Consider the following 22,572-nt stretch of genomic DNA (forward strand, 5'->3'; position numbering starts at 1 on the left):
CTGCTGCTGCTGCTGCTCGCTCGCTCCTCCTCCTCCTCCTCCTCCTCCTTCCTCCTCCTCCTCCTCCTCCTTTACTTCAATCCTCTTTTAGCTCCATCGCTGCCGACATCTCCTGCTCCTCTCTACGCATCCACCTCTCTATCACATCTCCTCGACGTAATACATTACTCTCCTCCTTCTCCTTCTCCGTCTCCTTCTCCTTCTCCTTCTCCTGCTCCTGCTCCTGCTCCTGCTCCTGCTCCTGCTCCTGCTCCTGCTCCTCCTGCTCCTCATTCAGCTTCTCCACCAACTTTCCTGCTGCTGATATATCCATCACTATCCCCGTCTCCCTCCTCACCGTCGGGTAAAACGCTTCGGGAGCTTCTAGGAGTGAGGTTACGGAAGCGAGGTGACTTGGTCTCGGGCAACAGGCCCCGTTCCGACAAGATCTGCCTGTTCCCACGGCTACATGTCAGATCTTGTCAGGTACAAGTCAGATGTTCTTCATCGCAAGTCACATCTTCTCAATCACAAATCAGGTATTTTCAAGGACAAGTCAGGTTCCTCAATAACAATACAGATCTCCACAACAAGTTAGAACTATAAGTCAGATCTTTTCAAAAACATTACGTTCTTCTCAGCAACAACACAAATCGTCGTGTTTCAACCGCCATTCATTGCTTGCTAACACATCTTACATGTCTTGAACCCATCGGTCGGTCTTGGAAATGATCTGTTGCATGCTGGTAGCCTTCGCCTTCAAGTCTTGCGAGCTCCTTGCGACTTCATCCTGCTGCTGCGCAAGCTTCTCCCTCTGGAAAATTTGCAGCCTGCCGCGCAGACAGGCACTTGACATGTTGATAACAGCAGAGAGAGAGTTTGTGATGATGCTATCACCTCTCATCTTGTAAGATGTTCTCAATCCTCAACGATGGGACCTGTTCAAGCTCATCGGAGGATTTTGATGCGGCGGGCAAGATTGGAGAGGAAGGAAGTATTCTGGTTGTACCTGCCGTTGACTCCTATCTTGACGAGCGTTGCTTACAAGATCGTTCTGCCCGCAAGAAATCACAGAAGGTGAAGCACAACTTTGCACTTTACATGTTGTGATAGTGATGTTTTCGCCATTGTTTCCGTCTTTCGACTATCTTGCATCTTTTCGACCTTCTCGACATAATCACTTCAATGATCAAAGATGTGATTCAGCAAACTTGCACCTGTCGTCGAGCAATGTCATCCTGTTGCGATACATGTTGTTGCTGACGATGAACATGTTCGTTATCTTCCTGGAAATCTATCTTCTTGGATATCTTTGCTTCTTGCGAACCAGGTTGCTTCTCTACAACCCATTCACTCGCATTGTCTTCCCGACTACATCTGCACATCATTTGAGACTTCTAGCAAGCAGGAGGAAACTCGTTCACATATCCGACATGTTCGCTGAAAGGTATTGATCCACTCCAGCAATCTTGAAGTGTCTCAGCCAGTCATCTCGGTTCAGCCGCATGCGGAGCAGCTGGAAGGGATCACTTTCAGAGACAGAAGCGAGGAGAGGTGAAGAGGTGAAGAGGTGAGAGCAGGGGAGAGGGTTGAGCAGCAGGAGAGTTCAGCGAGAGGGGATGAGAAAAAAGAGCAGAGAGGAGAAACGAGAGCAGAAAACAGGGAGGAGGATTGCGAAGAGGGAGTAGGAAGGAAGAATGAAAGAAGGGAGTATCAAGGAGTAATGAGAAGGAGAGGAGAGCAGGGAGGAGGGACGGGAGGAGGACGGAGGAGGGAAGGGGAGGAGGGAGGAGGAAGGGGAGGAGGGAGGAGGGTTCGTGGCAAGTTCGTTCACATCTAGAGGAGGAGCGGCGGCTCCTCGTTTGACCATCTCGTCGAGGGAGATCGAGTAGATGAGGAGGAGAGCCTGGGGATGGCGGAGGTCAGGTAGAGGCAGAGAGAAGGAGAGAGAGAGAGAAGTCGAGGAGATATGTGATATGTGAAGCGAGATGTAAGAGATGAGAAGTGTGTGTTTGAGATCGGTTTGTTTCCCATGAGCGTCTTTGACGTTGGTATGTCCGACATTGTGAAATATCATTGACTGTCATGATTTTTCTTTGCAAACAAACATGCGATCCTTACCTCTTCCATGCTGATCATCTCGCGATTGCTCGTATCGACATCTTTGCTCTTCTTCACAAGACGCTCGTCCTTGTCATTCGACATGAAAGCTATCACTCCTGTTTCGCTCATCGGCGAGAATTCTACAACTCACAGTCAAGAGACGACAAGCTGGTTGCAGAGAAAAAGTCTCGAACCTTCGTCGTACGATCCCGATTCACCCTGATGACAAAGGCCAAGGGTCAGCTCATAACTACAACAACGATAACCGCAATCATCATGATCCCCCTCCTACTCCTTTCTTCTCACCATTCTCCTCCTCCTCCTCCTCCTCCTCCTCCTCCTCCTTCTCCATCAGTATTAAGACATTCGCTCCTCCTCCTTCTCCCCTCGGCCTCGTCCTCGTCCTCGTCCTCGTCCTCGTCCTCGTCCTCGCCATCATTTCCATCTCCAACATATATTAACTCACATCAGAGGTGAAGGAGGACAGGGAAGGGGATCGTTTGCCGTCTTGACTCATTGCGCCATCGCCATTTGCCCCCGCCTTTCTCGTGGAGAATTCGGTCTTGGGGAAATCAACAAACCTCGTCAAATTCGACGTTCCTAAACGAGGAGTGCGAGGTGTAGAGAAAGTCTCCTGATGAGATAGTTAATGCATGATCCCTCTTTCGAATAGACAATCATCATCATCATCATCATCCTCATAATCATCATCATCCTCATCCTCATCCTCATCCTCATATACCTCCTCCTCCTCCTCCTCCTCCTCCTCAACCACCACCATGACCACCAACACCACCATCGCTGCTCTTCCTCCTCCTCGTCATTGTTGTCGTCGTCATTATCATCTTTCATCATTATGACTATCATAATTCTCACTCTTTTTGACATCCTCTCTGCAACGACGTCCAGAGCTTTCTGCACCAAAACGTCTTCATTTTCATCCTCATCGATGCTTGCTTCTTTGCATCCAAAATTCAGTTCAGTCTGAATCCCAACTTGACCATCATCGTTACCTCCCGTTGTTTGATGCCTCAATCTTGCACTTGAAACAATCACATGGTCTCTGAAAAACTTTCTCACAAGATGCTGACTTTCTCAGCATCAACATCTCACCTCGCACTCAAACACATCTCGTTTCTTGTTCCTTCTCTCTCATACACTGGGCCTCCAACATGAGACAGAGATCTCGGAGACTTGTATGCAAGATGTGCGTTGTCCCAGGGAGAGTGAGAACGAGCCGAGAGAGGAATGTGTCTAGGGGAATCCCTCCTGTTGTCTCAATCGTGTCAAATCATCCGCTACGAATACATGGCGAGGAATGCAGCAAGTTTCATGTTGAAACAAGCACAATGTTGTAATGAAGAGTTATGATTCAGCCTTCAGCGTTCAACACACAACCATCACACCACAACATGTCTGATCCCCAACAATATGGTCACACGACTTCAGTGTATCGCTTTCACCTCCTAGCATCGAAGATCGGGTCAGGCTCAGTTGCTACGTGATCCCGCAAGCTCGGAAGGGAGTTGTCTATCCTCGACATGGTCCTTGGTGTGAATGTTTGCTTCCACCTGTTCGGGTCATCCATGCTGTCGCTCACAGCCTGAGGAGCAGTGTAAGCAGATGTCAAGGTGATCGAACAGAAGTTGAGGTACGAGGATAGGAGGATGTTGAGATAAGATGATGAACAACATGCTGTGGTGTGAGAGTGAGATGTCAATGATTGATGGACGATGAGTTCAAGAATGCAGCTGGCTCGACACGTGCGACAAGAATGCATGGGTTGGTGCGCATGAAGATGTAACATATGCCATGATACACAGTCATCTTCCAACAGGGCAAAGTTCGATCACCCGATATCCCTCTGGTTTCAAATTCGCGTCCTTTGCAACCATTTGAGTTCGATCGACACAATCCTAGCAAGCAAGCGATTAGCAGGGGGGAGACAGGCTCTAAAGCATAACATACCTGAGGGAAGGAGCATTTGTTCCACGATGCTCCCATGGTCGCGAATGGGGAGGGAGAGCAGGAGAAGAAGGGGGAAGAGCAGAGGGGGAGGACGAGGTTGATGGCGAAGAAGAGGAGGGAAGAAGGAGGATGACGATGAAGGTTCCTCCAGTGTTCAGGGTGCGACGATTCTCTGAGATGATACAAGACCCATCTCGCTCTGCGTCCCTCCCTCTCCCCCCTCCATCAACTTTACTCTGTCCTTCTTGTCTCCGTGTTCTGCTTGAGCAGCTACCCCTGCCCTCCCTCCATTCCCCCTACACCCTCCTCTATCTCTGCCGGCTCCCTCCTACTTCCTCGCTCCTCCCTTCTCTCTCTCTCTTTCTCTCTCTCTCTCCTCTCTCTCTCTCTCTCTCCTCTCTCTCTCTCTCTCTCTCTCTCTCTTCCCCTCTCTGTCTCTGTCTCTGTCTCTGTCTCTGTCTCTGTCTCTGTCTCTTTCTCTGTCTCTCCTCTCCTCCTCCTCTCTCGCTACCTCCCTCCTGTCTTCTGTCCCTCACTTTCCGTAGGCGATTCCTTCTCCCGACAGTATTTCTGGAGCCGGTTGAGATCGTTCGTAAAAAAGAATTGTTTTTATTACCGGTACTTACAACCATCATGACATGGGTAGTATATTTATAAGTTTTTGACTATTTGAAATATCAGGAACTGTTTACTGTTCGTTCGATGGATCGGAATTTCAGATACCGAGGGCTTCCTAGAGGGAATTCACTTGGGTGGTAGGAGCGACCGGTGGATCATGGTTGCGGTGGCAAGATACGAGAGGAGGAGCAGGAGCAGGAGCAGGAGCAGGAGCAGGAGCAGGAGCAGGAGCAGGAGCAGGAGCAGGAGCAGGAGCAGGAGCAGGAGCAGGAGCAGGAGAAGCAGGAGCAGGAGAAGCAGAAGCAGGAGGAGAACGATGATGATGATGACGACGGGGAGGAGGAGGATGAGTAGAAGGAGGCTATGAGAAGATAAGCTCAAGATGGGTAAATCAAGGAGGGCAGAAGTAGCGTTCTAGTAGCTCACTGACAAACATCACTGACATTGCGACAAGGTATCGTCAATGGCAGCAGTTCCGAGGAAAGGGAAGATGGAGACGGGAGGGAGACGAGTAATCCCTCCCAAGTCTAAGAGAAACAGTTCTTCTCTACTCAGTGGTGTGTTTGTTAATGGAAGCTGATGATGTCTACTAACAGCTTGTTGTCCGATCAGTTCTCATGTATGTCTTCGCGTCCTTGATCTTTGTTGGAGTTGCGTACATGACGATCCAGAACGAGGAGGATGCCGGTCGGCAAAGCTCCATGGCGAGCCCAAATACAAGCGCTTCTCGTGGGTGAGAATGCATGATGGGATGCGAGAAGAAAGAACAAGATGATCTTGGGATAGGAGGAGTGAGTGGGGGAATGGGGGACAGGAGAGACAGCAGAGAGAAGATGAAGAGGTGAAGGGAAGGAGAGGAGGAGAGGAGGAGAGGAGGAGAGGAGGAGAGGAGGAGAGGAGGAGAGGAGGAGAGGAGGAGAGGAGGAGGAGGGAGGGAGCGAGGGAGGGGTGAGAGGGAGAGGAGGCAGAACCAGAGAGAAACAGGAGGGGAGGAGAGGAGGGGAGGAGGATGGAAGAAGAGAGAGGAGGAGGGAAGGAGCGAGAGAGGGGTGATCTTAGTGCTTCGTTCTCATCTGTTCTCCATTCTTCTCTGCAGCGCGAGGGTCAATCGCACTGGAGCAACGGTTGAGCTTGTCAAGTTGCAGAAGGAAAGGACTGGGTGCGACTACAAAAGCACTTAGTCTTGACATGCTTGCTGCAGGAGCGAGGGAACAAGCTCCAGGACCGTCTACTTCGGTACAAGATAATTGAGACCCACCCTCACGATGCTCGAGCTTTCACACAGGTGATTTGAGATGGTTGGCAGAAGTGCACTGTTGTTGTGTGTTACGCGTCTTGACTTGGCCTTGTTTTTGCCCTGTTTGAAGAGATGGAAGGGTGTATGTTCATACATAACACGATACCTGTTTTCTCGGACAACGAGTCATGTTCAAACAACTCGATGTCTGATTTTTTGAACAACGATCCTGGGTTTGATAGCTTCCTTACTGCAGGGCCTTGAATTTCTTGCGGGGAAGTTTATAGAGAGCACGGGGATCAAATCGTCACTTGTAAGCCCTAGGGCAACATGCGATGATGGGAAAGTGACAATTTTTGTCAGAGAGAGGTTGAGATCAAGACTGGAAGAGTCCTCAGACAACACAATCTTGCTTCTCAACACTTTGGAGAAGGTTGCACAGTGAGTGTAACTGTGCAAGTTGTTGTCTTGGAGCAAACATGTGTATCAGGTTTTCAAGGGAAAGGTTTATCAGCTGACATGGAAGACAAAGACAGCGTTTGTGTATGACATCGAGACATTTCAAGTGAGAACATGATGCGAGGAGAAAATTTTGAATGGTTTGGACAGGAATTGAATACGTTCACGTATGACACGGATGGATGGGGGATAACGAATAATGGAAAGGTGAAGATTTGCCTTTGGGCGTTACAGAGGATACGTGAAGATGGGAGTTGGGATGATGATGGAGATGATGGGGAGGATGCTGTCAAGGATGAAGTATGATGATTACAGAGATTATAGATGTGGTGATGTCATTGTTGTTGACGGTGTTGATGGACATAATCATGACGGTGGCAACAACGATGATGATGGAAAGGAGAGATGGTTTTAGTTGTGCTGGTGATGAAGGATTCATTTGCCTTTGACTGCTTTGTCAGCTTGTTTCCCCCTAGTCTGTTCTGATTATTCTATTCCCAGGAGCTTATCATGTCTGATGGCTCAGACAAACTCTTTTTCCGCGACCCCAAGACCTTCGAGTTGACCCGCGTGTTGAACGTTGTCGACCCCACCAACAAGCAGGTGAAGACTGAGAATCGACAACAGCAGCGAACATGATCTTTTGCTGCATATGTTTGTGTTTCTCTTAGTTACTATTGTTACTCTTACTGTTATGTTGCTGTTGGAGTTGGATTGTCTTGCTCGTTGAATGTACGTTTTAAGACATGATTTGCCCTTTTTTTGGTTGTGTGCTTGTCTCCACTTCTGCTTCCCTTCTTTTCTTTTCTCAATCTTCTTTCTTGTTTGCTGTGTTGTATTCTTTGTTCTATCATCTCCTTCATCATTGGAGACAGAGCAAGCAAGTTCTCCTTCCTTCCGATCTCACAATCATGCAGAACATCGACAAACTCAACGAGCTTGAATTCATCCACGGAGAAATCTTTGCGAACATCTGGTTTCAAGACCGCATCGCCCGCATCGATCCAACAACAGGACATGTTGTTGGATGGATTGATCTTTCCGGCCTTCATCCTCGACGCTCTATCAAAGTTTGTTGATGCTGTCGTGGGAGGAATAGCTGACGATCTTGTCTGTTCTGCAGGCGCACGGAGAGGATGTGTTGAACGGTATTGCTTACGATGAAAACAGGTATCCTCTTCCTCCTCCTCTTCCTCCTTTTCCTCCTTTCCCTCTGTTCTTCTCATCCTTCCATTCTTCGTTCCTGCTCTTCCCCCTCCTCCCAGCCCCCCCCCCCCCCTTCCTCCTGCTCCTGCTCCTGCTTCTGCTTCTGCTCCTGCTCCTGCTCCTGCTCCTGCTCAAACTTCTTACTGTCCCACAGGGATCGCCTATGGGTGACGGGCAAACTTTGGCCAAATCTGTTTGAGATCGAGCTTGTGTGAAGGGCAGAGAGTACAATTATTCTTTCATGTGCAGACACCTCACTTTGATCTGTTTGCACCTTGTAATTATTCAACAAGTTAAGAGAACAGAACAAGTCCACTCTGTTTCACAGCAGCTTCTTGACTGCTTCTACGGCTATCTTTCTCTTTGAGTTCCTTGCTCTTCCTTCTGATATCTGTCAGCTTGCCCAGATGGCTTCTATTTACATCATCAAGTTGTTCACTCTTGCGATGATAATCTTGACTTGTTCGTCTGCAAACGATCTCATCATCTCGCATCGACAAGATCGAAAATTCAACATCCTCCTCACCATTTTTCTTCATCCTTCCCCTTACACTCTTCCACACTTCATCATCCTGTGTCGCACTTGTTGGCATAGAGCAAACGATATCCTTCTCATCTCACCACGCATCTCAACAACAACTGCAAGAAATCTCCATCAACAAGCCCCGTCTCTCGCCCCGCAAAGTCTCCAATGCTGGCAACTTCCGCGTTCCTGCGAGGAAAGACGTTCTTGTGCCAGGCGCCTGATGGAGCATGAGCGAACCAGCGAGGAGGGAGGAGAAAGAAGGACGAGGGAGGGACAAACGAGGAGGAGAGAGGGGAGAGTAGGAGGAAGACGAGGAGAAAGAGACAGGAGGAAGAAGCAGGAGGAAGAAAAACAGAGGAAGAGGGAGGGGGATGAGGAGGAAAAAGATGGAAATAGGAGGAATGAAGGGAAATTAAGAAAGAAAGTTCAGGAGGGAGGAGTTGGTAAGAGTACTTCTGACCTGTAAAAGGAGGAAGCAGAGTTTGGAGAGCAGCGTGAAGTCTGCAACGACACAAGGACGGTCTCAGGTAGAGAAAGAGGAGGTAGAGGAAGAGGAAGGAGGAGGAGGGGAGGGAGGAGGAACAGGAGGTGTAGGAGGAAGGGAAAGGAGCAGAAACAAGTGGAGCAAGGAAAAAGGAAGTAGAACAGAGGAGGAGTGCAGGGACAGGGAGTAAGACAGCACTTGGAGGCTTTTTCACTGAGATCAGCTGGTAGTGGAGAAACCGATCCGATAGCTGCGAGAAACAAAATCAGTCTCGATTTCACCACACAAGGACGAGAGCATAACAAGGGGAACGTGCAGGATACAGAAGAGAGTGGAGGAGGAAGAGAGTGGAGGAGGAGCGAGGACAGGAGGAAGAAAGGGGAAGGGGGGTTGTGAGGACAGGAGGAAGAAAAGGGGAGGGGGGGGTGAGGACAGGTGGAAGAAAAGGGAGGGGGGGGTCCCGATGAAGGAGAAGAGAGCCGGAGAGAACAGGGTGGAGGAGAGAGGATAGAAGGAGATGGAGGAGGAATGAGGAGAAGGACGAAGGGCTAAGGAGGAGGAGGAGGGGGGTGAAGGAGGAGGCAGGGAGGAAGGGGCAAGGGGCAAGGGAGGAGGCAGCGAGCAAACCTCCGTCAGTTGTAACGAAGATGAAGGGTGGGTGTGACTGAAAGAGAAGAAAATGAATGGAAAGAAAACAATCGCTCGTCAGTTCTGCTACTGCTGCTGCTGCTGCTGCTGCTGCTGCTGCACCAGATCCTGCTCCCTGCTCCATCGTTCCTGCTCCTCTTTCTGCTCTCTCCTGGTTATTCTTGTCTCTCTACTTCCTCCTTATTTTTTCTCCCAATTTTTCCTCCTCTCTTGCGTCATTGTCAAATTTGATCGTCATCGTTCAACATCATCATAATCATCTTCAGCATACCTCATCGACCTTGTTGAGAAAGTGCAATCCCATTCTACCCTCCATGATGCGTGTTATTCCTCCGGATCTAGATGTAAATCAAGATATTGCAAGAAAGACGTCAGAACATCACCTTGCGTTCATGCAGAAGAGAGCAGCGATCCGATCACTTGAATGAAAGTCAAGAAAGAAAAGTATACCACAAGAAGGACACCGGCACCAATGATTCTATCATCTCATCGTTTTAGTCATAGTCGTAGTCGTAGTCGACATCATCATCATCATCATCATCATCATCATCATCATCATCATCAATAACATGATCATGATCACGATCACGATCATGATCATCATCAACAACAACAACAACTACAATGCTCACCCAAGTCTCTCAAAGATCAAGAGATTTCCAAGAGCATCTCCGACTACTCCTCGACTTTTATCAAAGAGTTTGCAGCTCACAATCTCATGCAGCCCCTCCCTATCAGGGTGAAGACTCGCCACAACCTCGAACAATTCTGAGCCAGGCGAAGGTGGGAGATTGTTCGAATGTATCTCAATTAAATCCATGTCTCCTAGCCACCTCAACGCGCAGGCTGATCCGTCCTTGTAAGAGCCGTCGTGGACGAGTCCCTGCGAGGTTGCGAGTGAGTGAAGAAGGGAGGGAGGGAGGGAGGAGGAGAGGAGAGGTGCGGAGAGAAGGAGAGAGAGAGAGATGGAGGGAGAGATGAAGAGAGAGGGAGGGAGGCAGGGAGGGAGGCAGGGAGGGAGAGAGGGAGGGAGGGAGAGTTGGGGATGGATGGGATTAAAGGATGGATGGGCTGAAGAGACTGATAGATTTCTAGACTCAACGAGTGACATTGCAATGCAGCTTGTGCAAGGTACATCACTTTAACACCTCGTTTACCTTGCCGACGTAAGGTATCTTATGGTCGGGTTCCCCCGGTAAGATGTCAACTTTCAGCTTCATGTGGAGCTCTCCTATCCTCCCAAATCTTCTCCCTGCGAGAGAATTTGACGAACAAGTTGCAACAGCGAGGACGGGGAGAAAGAGATCGGAGGATGAGGGGGAAAAAAGATTCACACCTGTAGCTTGCATCTCTTTGTCAAAGGATGCCGCATCTCTGCTGGAAACTCAAGTCATGTTGTGACATGTTCACTCGTTCACAACCTCTCGTCAAGAGAAGAGCATTTGACAAGGAACAACTCGCTCGCTGCTGAAGCGAAGAAGACTCCAAACTGATCTGTAGAATGAAGGTATGTGAACACCTGTCCAGCGAATGCGTCAGAAGGTGCTAGGCTGGTGTGAACGAGCACAAAGGATGAGAAAGCAAACAAGAGTACATCCTTGACAAGTCGATACAATCTTTTTGAAAGAAGTTTTCTCTGTTTGCTTTCTATGATCTCACCTTCTTTACTTCCTTGATGCCAATCAGTCTGATATCGAACGTAACATCAGGATCTTGGTCCTCCCGAGGTTTTGAGATGACACTTTCTATCTCCCACGCTGCTATCACTGCCTTCTCTCCTCGTTGAAATTCTTGAGAGTCGTCCTAAACAGTCGTGAGGAGGACTGAGAGGGTGGAAGAGGCTGAGGAAGGTGAAGCATAGATAAAGGTGATGGAGGAGAAGCAGGATGAGCGAGAGGAAAGGAGGATGAGCGAGAGGAGGAGAAGGAGCGAGAAGAGGAGGAGGAGGAGGAGGAGGAGGAGGAGGAGGAGAGAGACAGGAGAGGGACAGGAGGAGCAGGAGAAGGAAGGGGAAGAAAGGAGGTGGAAGAGGAGCAGGAGGACGAGGACGAGGGAGAAGATGAGGACGAGGAGGACGAGAAGAAGAATTGCAGCAAACCTCTCTCTGTTTGTCTTCTTCTTTGTCCTGTAAGTATGAAGACGCGGAGCTTTTTGGATCGTTCGTCTCTACATAGGAGACGGTGAGGAAGATCTCTGAGTCGATCGCTGCTGCTTCAGGATCAAGTGCCGAAGGTACTGAAGATCAGGTCATGCACAGACACTGGCTAGTGAAGAAGAGGGAGAGGGAGAGGGAAAGAGAAAATGGGGAGAGGAAGACCGGGACAGACAGCAAGGGCGAGGGAGAGAGAAGTGGAAAGGGAGGGGGCAGAAGGCGGAGCGGCGGAGGAGGAAAGGGGAAGGGGGAAACAGGGCGGGAAAACTAGAGAAGAGAAAGATGATTGAAGGTGGGCAGGGAGGAAGAGGGAGGAAGGAGAGCAGGTGAGCAGGCTGATCGTCCTCACTGTCAGTCTGAAGCTTCGAAGATGCTATCAGCGACCACATGTGCCCTGGCATGAGCTGCATGCTCCAGATCTGAGCAAGAGTCAGCGACAGCGAGAGCAGCAGCAGCCATCGCATCGTCCACCTCCTGCAGAGAGTCGTCGCTGAAAATTCTCATCCTGTTGCTAGCGTCGACGGGGCTTTCAGTGAGGAGGAGGAGGCATCGATGTCTTGAGCTGTGGGTCATCGACACTACGTTCTCCGCAAGCTTCACGCTCCTCTGATAGATGGTTGAAGTTTGCCTGCGATCATGTTAAGATGTGAAAGCGCTGGAAATCTTGCATTGAAATGGAAATCTAATCGAATGTGATGAAAATTCCTCCGAATGTCTTCCAAGATGTTCTAGTTTCCTTCCCCACGTGAAAAACAACTCTCTAATCGTTTGCAGTCGAGCTTGTACTTTGATTTACCTGTCTTCTGCCAACTTGCCAAATTGCAAGCAATCCTTCTCGTTGATCCAGACCAAAGAAGCTGACAAGTGTCAGAGGATGTGAGAAACAAAGAAACAAAAGATGTTCGTGAGAAAGAAAACTGAAACATGGGACAAAACCATGATATGAAAGAACACAGTGAAAGATCATTGCAGGAACAATATCATAAACGCCATCAACATTCGTACACAACGGCACAACTATCAACAACAGCAATGATATTCCAACGTCATCATAACAAAGTTCAACATGGAAACGACAACATCACAACATGAACATCCAACAGGCAAGCACGTCTCAAGGAAGAAGATCTCACTCGGCATCAGCTCTGTGTGTAAGCTGCAGACAGCCTTGACTTTCTCAATTCCGTTGATCCTCTTGACCTCCAACTCCCCTGACCGCAAATGAATCCAGGCGTTGTAGTTGGAGTGGAGGAAAATCCCATGAACTGCCTGCTCCGTCTCCTCCACGTGTATGCTCACTGCCGTTTCTCCCACCCGCAGAGAACATACTTCCTAGGAGGAGTAAGATGAGCGTGAATGGATCTCAGGTCAAACTTCTCACTATCAACGTCATGACGTCCACAATCCCTGATGTCTTGGATGGTATAGGAAAGATATGGGCGATTCCCGTGCTTGACCCTACCACAGCAACTTGATCGCAAACACAATGTTGGTTGTATTGTTGATATGAAAGCTTGTCCGGAAGCTGCCAAAGGTAGACAGAACGGAGATGAACTGGGAATGCAAGCGTTGTGAACATTGTCTGCAACGTTTGACCATGAACAATCTGTACAATATTTGAGACCCATTGAGCTACAATCACCTTGACTTCCATGCTGTCGTTTTTCAACATGTGGACCTGTAACTTCAGTGTGAGAAAACTTAAATGACCTCATTGGGCCATACCGCAGAGATCTGGTGTTCAAACTGACGAGAGTGTTTTAGTTTGACTTCTGACTTTTTGTTGGAGTGTGTAAGAATTTCAAACAGACTCAGTACGCTGTCAACGGCAACTGTAAACAAGTTACAGAAAAAGAAATGATGTAATTGAGAGCAAAAATCACCAACAAGAGAAGCAAGCTGATGAGGAGTCAAAGATTGGTTGCCATCTGTCTTGATCGACGTGTCGTACTTGACAACGCTTGCCATGTTGATGTTTCCAATTTTCGGAGTCCAAACGTGAAGATAATCTTCCTGACTTGAGTTCATGACAGACTTTCTCATGTTGATCAATCGGATCTCCATCTCTGTGACTTGTACAAGGTGTCCATGAGGTAGCGATGTGATGAAGACTGTGTTTGCGTCTTCGCACAATCCTGCAGGGGAGAAGAAACGTGAAATGATCGAAACGCAGATGGAAGAAGGCTTGAACAATATAGGAAAACAAAAGACTGATTTCAAACATGACGGAAGTATGAGAAGGGCAGAAGGGGAAAAGAACAATGGATGCATTTCGAGAAAAAATCAGCTGAAGGGGAGCAATACGTTTGATAAGAGAAAGACAACAAAAACAAGCACACGTTTAAGTTTAGACGACACAGAGATGGTAAGCAAATTAAGAAATGCGCATAGAAACACGTTGGGCATGCACAAAAATCTTTGATAGATAAGTAGTAAATGTTGTCAAAATTTCAACTTGGTTTTATCATTACCTGGTAGAGTCACTGGCACGAATTCATGCCCGTCAAGTTCCAAAACCTATCAAAGACAAAGGTTAGATGTTGTACAAACATGTCATGCGAACATAGCAATCAATGAAGAGTGTAGTGGTATCAAAATACATCTAAAACCACATCGAAATCATCATGGAATAATGTCACATTCCAGACACATGATGTCGCTCCAATACACCAGAAGCAATTTGCTCACGATTTGAGAACATCTCTACCCCTCTCTCAAATCACTACACGCGTCATGTTGAGATAAGCAGAGCAAACACAGGCAACATGATGGTTGTTACATTCTCACACTCCCTCACCTTGGTCTGATTGATAGAGGCAAACGAGAACACCAGGTGAGAATCAAAAGCTCGAAGACGCTGAATGTTGCTGCCGTTGTCATGGGGTTGCACATGCAGGATGTGGAGGCCTCTCAGTGCAAAGATGTCGCTACACTCGGGCATTTCCGGCCCTTCTTCAATAATCTTCGACACCTTGTAGATTATAATGTTACGTGTGAGATCGTGATAAGAAGCAGAATTGTGATGACGAGGAAAATAGAAATTTACAGATGAAGATCAAGCATGAAGGACGGATGTAGTCGTTGCAGACAAACACATCTTCACGACAAAACAAACAAAACGTCATCTCATGGGCGTCATGATACCATTCCTTCACAGCCCACCACAACCCTTGTTACGATTGCATCTCTATGAAATTCGTAACAAACACTCACTTCCAACCCGCTCCTGCACAATCTCAGGCAGGAATCAGACCCTTCTCCACAGGCAAGAAGCAGCTGTTCAAACAAGTTCTTCAGCGAGAGAACAAACATCGCAGCAACATTGCAACGACCTGCATTTCTCCATCGCCCAGGAAATCAACGGCTATCGCATCTTTGATACTTCCCAGCGACTCTTCGAAAGGGCTGCAGATGAGAAGAAACGTCACTGGGAGTTCTTCAATACACACCTAGTCTACAAACCTGCACATGACTTCTACCCCAGGAATCTCTTGATCTGTTTGAGAATTGTTCTCAATGTGATGGGACAATTTGGTGATGTCGAGGATGCTTGTGTAGCCAGTCTTTGTACACCAGAGCTGCAGAGTTCTGTGCGCACGATCAGAGCAGTGATTTTGTACTACATCCATCAACATGAATTTATCAAATGGTAAAAAGGTGCAATATGATCTCCATCACCAACATGAAAGTTTTGGAATGCAAACAGCAGCATCATTACCCCCAGCACCAACACGAATACGTTGCATTGCAGACAGCAAAATGAAAGCACCTTTCTTGAGATCTCAAAATCGTTGCGACCCGCGGGTTGGACAGCGGAATGTTTGTGTCGATTCGCTTCACATTGATCGTCACGTTGGCTGATTTTGATTCTCCTGAGCAAACAATTAATGCTGTATTCTTGCCAAAATACATCGTTGTCATCAATCAAAATCATTGACACGATTCATAGCTTATTGCAATCAGATCGCAATGATCGCTTCCTCCTCTGTTCTGTCTTTTACTGCTTTTCCTCTTGCTACCCATTTTCGCCAAGCTGCACATGCTTGTTGCTCACATTGAATTCTTCCTTATCTGTCTCTCCCTCCTCCCCCTTCCCTTCTCCCTTCCCTTTTTCTTTATCACCATCAAAATTTTGCCGCTATTGCACACATTCTCATTACCCGACACTGACAAGATATGCATCTGCCCGTCGTTCGAACCCAAGATCCAATGCATACTCCTCTTCTTCCGGTTCGAACCTGGAAACACAATCATCTCTACAAAGTTTGTGTTGACACCATCGACTTCAGGATCATACGAGCAACGGAAGAAACGTCTGCTGCATCAACTCTCTCGCAACCCCTCCCCTCTTCAAGTTCCACATGAGCAACCTGGGCCTGCCGGCACTGCAAGGGAGGAAGCGACCGCGAAACGAGATGTAATCTACGATGAGGTCAAGCATGTGTTATATCATCTAGAGAACTACAGTGTGCTCTCCTCGTAGACCCTGATCGCCCACTGCGATGATGGAAGATGAGGATACAAGAACGCACCCACCTCCAAGTTCCGTCCCTGCACGCCAGGCAGCAGCGGCCAGCAAGTCAGGAGCACGGGGACATTGCAAGAGATTTTTACCGCATGGTAACACCAGGCTCGTCTCAGGGTGTAGAGTAGAAAAGCTCCAAGGGCCTTGAAGCAGATTGAAGTTGAGCTTGTTGGATTCTGAAGCAAGATTTTCATCATTTTTTCAATTCTTCACTCTCCTCCTAATACTCACCCCCCTCTCTCTCCCCCCCCCCTCCCCTGGTCAATACCTACTCTCCTCTCTCTTCTCCTCTCTCTTCTCCTCTTCTTCCTCCCGTAATTGAGTTTTCTCATTCTCTCACCTTCGTACTTGATCGAGCATGTCTCCAGGTCTACAATCCCCTTCTCATCTTCGAACAACAACGCCATCAGCGGGCAGTCTTCGAAGTCCGTGTCGTTCGGGGGCAGCAGGAAGCACCAGGAGATCAGTCTCGTGTTTGGCCCTGGAACTCCCTTCACAAGATTGTACTCTGTCGAGCCTCCTGATGTTCTGATCCAAAGATGCATGCCCCCTCTTGATCTCTGAAGGTTGAAGAGATGGAAGATAGTGTTCCAGCAGCATACCATCACCAGCTCCTCCCCCCTCTTCGGCCCTGCCCTCTGACACATCAGCGCACCATCGGGAAGCGGGAAGTAGACTCCTTGGCTGGGATTCTGGAGCCTTCCCTGGGCTATGACCTTCTCAAGGGATCCGTTCAGGTGTACGAGAACTTTCTCGAAGGACTTGGTCGAGTCGTCCCAGCGCACTATACTCCATGAGAAGCACCGGGTGAGGAGGAGAATGCTGTCGACTTCTTCGTCGTCTCCATGCAGTGTCGCACATCCTGTGATGCCGGAAAACATGGGCCACGAGCCGAAAAGACGCAAGGGCTCGTCATGCTCGCCCTGTGGGTTCAGTTGCCACAGCATGACCTTCGCCAGCGTAGCAGAGAACAGACATTCTTCGTGGCGATCTACAAACCTTCCTACTGTTGCTGCCACGACCGAGGAGGGCTGTCGGCAGTTCTTGACGCTCAACATTGAGCAAGAAGATCAACGAAACTTGCTGCAAGTATCGTAGCTACGGCAACAAACTACCCGACTGACCCCTCTCCCATCATCCAAGGCGCTTCCATCCTCGCAGCCATGGCGGGAGCATCATCGAAAGCGTATCACCATGATGCATAACGGCGGGTCGACCCACACCAGCATCGCGCTACCTCCTTCCTCCCTCTCCCCCTCGCATCACCCTGCAATGCAATGCCCTGCCATGCGACTGCCCAGTGCAACTACCCTACCCCGCTTAAGACCTTGGAAAACCAACATAGTGACGGGTCCTGGGTGCCTTGCGCAGAGGGGAAGCTACCAGGGAAGCTACCAGCCACGGAGACGCGGTCGTTCTATGAGAGAAAGGATGACGAAATCAGGTGAAAGGCATGATACTGGTTTAGATGTCTTTGCTCTATCCATCAACTCATGCAAGCTGAAGGATTTTCCGGGAATAGAGGAGGAAAGGGGATTGCACGCTTTTAAGCATCGTTCATCACAAAGCTTGCCAACATGACACGCAAAAGAAAAAGGATCCGCACACAGGGAATGATTTGATCGTTAGGACACACTAAGACACAGATCTTCCTTTCCCATCAATACATAATCTCAGTTCTCATACAGTTGCGAAAATCTGAAAAACAATTGACCAGATACGATCATGAAGTAGGCGCGCAAAAGCTACAAAAGATGCGCAGTATGCATCTCAACACGTATCATCCATATGCAATACAAACCACGACACCTTTTTGATCGGCTGCAAGGATCAGTCATATCATACTTGTTCAAATACATTTCTGCTATTTCGTTCATTTCGTGTATCGGTCACGATACCTTGTGCCAATCTGAAGTACATCGATACAACTTGTGCATAATACCATTGCTCCACTTGCCATAATACAATGCTCCTACTTCCTACGCAGGCCCTCGAAGTACTTCTGTGCATGCGACCGCACCTGCGACGCTGTCTTCGTTCCGATCGCCCTCGAGATGAAGTAGGCGACTCCTCTCCCCAGCCCTACCCGCACGCGCCCGTCCTGAGCGACCCTCGTCTCAGTGTCGGGGCAGTAGTCTCTGAGCGCGACGAGGAAGCGCTGATGCTCGTCCTCCGTCCAGCCCCGAGAGGCCCCTGATAGGAGCAGCGGAGCAACGGAATGTTGATCCCCCATGCTCAGGGCGGGAGTGAGGTTGATGATGGGAGGTGGAGCGGAGGAGGGAGGAGGGAAGATGGCGTCGATGGCATCTTCCAAGAGAACCGAGTCCTCTTGCCACCCCCGTTGCTGCGACAGCGACCATTGCAAGCTGCTCATGGCACCGTCGGGATGATCTGGACCGCTGTGCGCCAAGGATATCTTGGAGGTCAGCTCAAAGAGCTCGATGTCAGCAGTCACGAGAGGGTACGTGACAGGTGCAGTTGAACCTTTGTAGGAAACAATTCGTCCCCTCTACAACGACACGGTTTACTCGGCAAGTTTTGTGAGCGCGGGCCCGGAACCGGAGCAGCCAAGTTACTCCGAGGCTCCGACGACCCGCCTCCTTTCCCTTCATCTCCATCTTTCTGCAGTCACGAGAGGGTACGTGACAGGTGCAGTTGAACCTTTGCAGGAAACAATTCGTCCCATCTGCAATCAACACTGTTTACGGCTCTCTCAAAACAAATCCTGTCCTCTTGCCAACCCCCTTTCCCACAACCCCACTTCACTGCCATTCCCTTCCTCTGCAGGCTTCCTACCTCACGCCATCATCAGGCTCAAGTCCATCCCACCTCCATTCTTTCCCTTCGTCTCCATCTTTCTCTCCCTCTCCCTTGATCCCCTCTTAGCCTTATCCCCAGATCTTGCCTCCCATGATCCTCGCCTTCCTACGTGTAGCTCCTCCCTTTCAGTGGAGAGCTCGAGTGCTGGCCGGTTTCCTCCTGTTCGCGGCCGCAGCGCGAGCAGCAGCCAAGCATGCCTGCATGCTGCTGGCAGACGATGCTCCCTGCGACCTGCCTGATCCTCCTTCTCCTGCTGACACGCCGTCTCGCATGGTGCAGACGCCGCGACAAGGGGCCTTCGACAAACGCCGGCTGCTCCGGCCAGAGTACGGGGAGACGTTCAAGGTGCGGAGGGCGTCGGAGGAGCAGAGGGTGAGATGAGCCGCTAGACAAGCCAGGGATAGAAGTAGGGTATGTACAGGCAGGCTGTAGGTATATGTAGAAGCGCAGAAATCGTGAGTACAGAAGCAATAAATGACGGTAGAAGAGCTGTTTGTACGCGCGAGCTATGGTGCATGGGGCCTGAGAGGGTGCAGGCTATGCCTCTCCCTCCCTCCCTCCCTCCCTCCCTCCCTCCCTCCCTCCCTCCCTCCCTCCCTCCCTTTCCCTCTCACTCCCTCCCTCCCTCCCTCTCTCCGTCTTCGTCTTGCTCGCTCTTGTCTGTGTTTCTGCTCAGGGTGCGGACATGAGCGCCAGGTGACCACAGCCCCCCTCAGGCTCCCGCAAGGAAAAACTCGCCCCTGGATAAAACCCTCCCATGGCTAATAAGTGTCAGCAGTCACGAGAGGTAGTACCTGACAGATCCAGTTGTGGAGGTCACGAGGATCCCGGAAGGTCAGCCGGGGCTGTAGCGATGCGGGTTGAGGTCTGTTGAGAATATCCGAAACTTCGGAGTTGCTACACCTTCCCTCCTCCCTCCTCTCCCTGCCTATTTCAGCCTCGTCTCCTCCTGTTGTTACTCTGAGACTGCTTTGGCTCAACGGCTTTCTCTACTCCACTGCCTCCTGTCTTACCCCCTCCCCACTCTCCGTCCCCCCTCCATGCTTCTTCTCTCCCTCCCTGCCCCAAACCCTCAAGCTGTCGTCTTGCTCATCAGGAGGACCTTCTCCAGCCTCGCTGCCCTGCTCCTGCTCGTCGCTGCTGCTCTGCTCGACCTGCTCGCCGACGACCTCCCTCCCCCTGCGTCTGTCCAGCCGTCCCTCCCATCCCCTGCCATACCGTCCCCGCGGGAGGGGTGCTTCGACAAGCGGAAGCTCTTGAGGGCGGAGTTTGGAGAGACGTTCAAGGTGCGGAGAGCGTCGGAGGAGAGGCGATGGGGGTAGATGTCAAGGTCGGTCATATATCCAGTGGGGACTGGGAACATGCAAGTACTGGATTAGGGAAGAGCAAGAGAGAAGAAAGGATAGGTTTATTGTAGGATAGGTCTAGAGCAAGATAATCGGGGATATGGTGATATGTATGATACGAATAAAGGTAGCATGTTGTAAGGGATCAAGCTTTGTCGTGCTACATCTACCCTCGTTGTGCGATCACTAGCGCCGTCATGAGCGACTTACTGGCTTGGAGATTGGACCGTGCCGTAGAGCCATTTCACTTCATAACATCAAGAAAACTTTTGCTTGACTGAGTCGCTTCAATCCTCTTGTACCATGTATGTCAAGATCAAAGCTCTTGATGGCTACATGGCTGTAGGTCAAGACCAGCTCCGTCAAGTACAACCCCCTGGAGCAGGAAACAGCTCTAAGTAGATGCATAGGGGATGCTCTGTCACGCTTGAGAAGCCTGGTGGATCCACAGCACTCTCCAAGGATCGTCGACAACTCCTTTGGGTGGTCTATTCTTGACGTGCTGAGTTTACCACGAGCCTGATGGTGTACGTGTGCATTTATGTCTCTTTTCTTACAGACATAGAACTCGGATACCCGTAAGGGTTGGGGACAGACAGGACGAGGCTGCCACTACAACACGGACCACACCTCAAGCCCTTAGCTTACTCACGACGATGACGGTTGTGGGAGCTTCATGCTTTACAAGAAGCTTTCTTTATTCATATCATACATGTCAACATAGCCCCGAACTGCCTTGCTCGAGACCTATCCTACCTCTTGCTCGTCCTAATCCAGAGGAGGGGCATGCGGGGTGTGAGCCCGAGAAGGCAAGCAGGTCAGGGCAGGAAGCAGATGAGAGGATACAGACAGTCGCAGGCACTCTGACGGTGACAAGAGGAGGCGAGAGGGGACAAGGATAGACGGACAGTGAGAGAGGGGAAGAGGGAGGGAGGGTGGGTGGAGGGGCGACGGGCTGGAGGTGACGTGTGGATAGTAAAGCTGACCTCGGCAAAGCTGCAACGTGTGGGTAGTAAAGCAAGTCTTCTGGATCGATGCGTGTTGAGATCCGTCGAAATATCCACCGTAGATATGCGCTGTGGTGCAAATATCTGGACAGGTGCTAGGGGAAGGGAGGCGGAGGACAAACGGTCAGGCTTACCGGATATCAAGAAGCCTCGCTAAGCTCCCTCGTCCTCCTCCTCCCAGCCTCTCTCCAGCCGCCTCCCCTCCTCCCTCCTCCTGTCTTGTCTCCCCGTCTCCGCATGGACCCTCCCCACGACCCTGCCTCCCTACCCTACCAGTGGACCTCCCAGGACCCCGTGGCTCTAGAGGACGCCATCGACGCGATCTTCAGGCCTCCTGCTACGGCACATGCCAGCTGTCGCCGCCGGCCCGTCAAGCTCGAGCTGCACCCCACGGCCCGCCCAGATGCCTCTTCTCGCCTCCTGCCCTCGTCGCAGATGGCAGCAGCCCGGCAGTCCCCGAAGGCTCACGCAAGCCCGACGGCGAGGACGTGCTGGCAGCCCGTTGCAAGCATAGCAGAGCTGCATGCGGGCTTGCCTCAAGGCTCGTCCGCGTCCTCCTCTTGGTCCTCTTCCTCAACGTCGCCGCGTCTTCTTGCCTCCTCGTCGCTATCCTTCTCTACTCCTCCTTCCCTCGGAGCCAGAGGGTCAGGAGGCTGGACGGAGGACGAGCATCAGCGCTTCCTCGTCGCGCTCAGAGACTACTGCCCTGACGCTGAGACGAGGGCTGCTCAGGACGGGCGCGTGCGGGTAGGGCTGGGCAAGAACGCCGCCTACTTCATCTCGAGGGCGATCGGGACGAGGACGGCGTCGCAGGTGCGGTCGCATGCACAGAAGTACTTCGAGGGCCAGGGAAGGAGGTGAGGAGAACGACGTCCAGGGCTGGTCATGAAAGGGAGGCACATCTACAACACCAGGCCATGTTTCAGGTTTACTACAACATTCTCTACGAACCCTTGGAGGCTTCAAGCCAATTGTAGCTAAATCTGTGGCCGGCTAGCAAGCTTGCAAGGACCGATATCGAGCAGCGATGATATGATATCGATGATGATATCCATGTAGCGGAGTTGCATTGCTCACTGCAGCACACTATGAAGCCCGAACGACTCATCGTGATACGTCTCAGCTTCCTTGCAAACACAGAGACTCGAATCACCATTTTTCCTACGACGTGATGTGGATAAACGATCTGTTACCAAGTACATGACCATCATAGCAATGCCTTCATTGCCCAAGAGAGAGCCCTTTTACAAACACTCTCCCACCCTTCAGGCCCTGCATCCTTCAAGTGTCTTTGCTTCACTCTCTTACGAAGAACCTGATCCAATGCAGCAACGTTCTTTCCTCTTGTATCATGACCTGCTGGCTAGGTTCTTCCTCGCCTTCCTTGACTAGGAGGCCCTCCCCACCGCAGACGCTCTTCCCTCCTTTGTCCTCGCCCGTACTTGCGGAGGCTCGTCCTCCCCATCCTCGGCATCCGACACCCTCTTAGAGCCC

The 22,572-nt window shown here is 50.3% G+C and overlaps 5 protein-coding genes across 5 annotated transcripts; 2 read left to right on the plus strand and 3 right to left on the minus strand.

Moving 5' to 3' along the window:
* Positions 1 to 673: 673 nt before the first annotated feature.
* On the minus strand, positions 674 to 4,086 carry GUITHDRAFT_114311 (hypothetical protein; the record flags this gene model as incomplete). Its single annotated transcript, XM_005826507.1, has 12 exons — positions 674 to 809; positions 877 to 917; positions 1,230 to 1,356; positions 1,404 to 1,495; positions 2,101 to 2,222; positions 2,277 to 2,301; positions 2,549 to 2,644; positions 2,959 to 3,145; positions 3,196 to 3,351; positions 3,546 to 3,685; positions 3,936 to 3,998; positions 4,051 to 4,086. 12 exons carry the CDS (start codon positions 4,084 to 4,086, stop codon positions 674 to 676), a joined length of 1,221 nt encoding a protein of 406 aa, XP_005826564.1.
* Positions 4,087 to 5,285: 1,199 nt separating this feature from the next.
* GUITHDRAFT_143369 (hypothetical protein) lies at positions 5,286 to 7,785 on the plus strand (the record flags this gene model as incomplete). The annotated part of the gene is made up of 11 exons (XM_005826508.1): positions 5,286 to 5,401; positions 5,455 to 5,509; positions 5,870 to 5,953; positions 6,162 to 6,218; positions 6,269 to 6,346; positions 6,396 to 6,470; positions 6,515 to 6,571; positions 6,866 to 6,967; positions 7,282 to 7,383; positions 7,488 to 7,534; positions 7,725 to 7,785. 11 exons carry the CDS (start codon positions 5,286 to 5,288, stop codon positions 7,783 to 7,785), a joined length of 834 nt encoding a protein of 277 aa, XP_005826565.1.
* A 1,705-nt stretch (positions 7,786 to 9,490) lies between these two features.
* On the minus strand, positions 9,491 to 16,963 carry GUITHDRAFT_143370 (hypothetical protein; the record flags this gene model as incomplete). Its single annotated transcript, XM_005826509.1, has 27 exons — positions 9,491 to 9,566; positions 9,612 to 9,647; positions 9,861 to 10,111; positions 10,386 to 10,480; positions 10,565 to 10,602; positions 10,650 to 10,747; positions 10,888 to 11,031; positions 11,327 to 11,463; positions 11,730 to 11,799; positions 11,852 to 12,008; positions 12,177 to 12,237; positions 12,514 to 12,712; positions 12,762 to 12,905; positions 13,023 to 13,058; positions 13,091 to 13,212; positions 13,264 to 13,515; positions 13,852 to 13,897; positions 14,178 to 14,351; positions 14,594 to 14,656; positions 14,713 to 14,785; positions 14,843 to 14,968; positions 15,150 to 15,252; positions 15,541 to 15,618; positions 15,751 to 15,802; positions 15,866 to 15,931; positions 16,008 to 16,081; positions 16,246 to 16,963. 27 exons carry the CDS (start codon positions 16,961 to 16,963, stop codon positions 9,491 to 9,493), a joined length of 3,489 nt encoding a protein of 1,162 aa, XP_005826566.1.
* A 914-nt stretch (positions 16,964 to 17,877) lies between these two features.
* GUITHDRAFT_114314 (hypothetical protein) lies at positions 17,878 to 18,279 on the minus strand (the record flags this gene model as incomplete). The annotated part of the gene is made up of 1 exon (XM_005826510.1): positions 17,878 to 18,279. One exon carries the CDS (start codon positions 18,277 to 18,279, stop codon positions 17,878 to 17,880), a length of 402 nt encoding a protein of 133 aa, XP_005826567.1.
* A 3,234-nt stretch (positions 18,280 to 21,513) lies between these two features.
* Positions 21,514 to 21,939, plus strand: GUITHDRAFT_114315 (hypothetical protein; the record flags this gene model as incomplete). The annotated part of the gene is made up of 1 exon (XM_005826511.1): positions 21,514 to 21,939. The coding sequence occupies one exon, from the start codon at positions 21,514 to 21,516 to the stop codon at positions 21,937 to 21,939; it is 426 nt and encodes a 141-aa protein (XP_005826568.1).
* Positions 21,940 to 22,572: the final 633 nt, after the last annotated feature.

This window comes from Guillardia theta (genome assembly GCF_000315625.1).
Source record: "Guillardia theta CCMP2712 unplaced genomic scaffold GUITHscaffold_74, whole genome shotgun sequence".
In the NCBI taxonomy this organism is placed as follows: Eukaryota; class Cryptophyceae; order Pyrenomonadales; family Geminigeraceae; genus Guillardia; species Guillardia theta.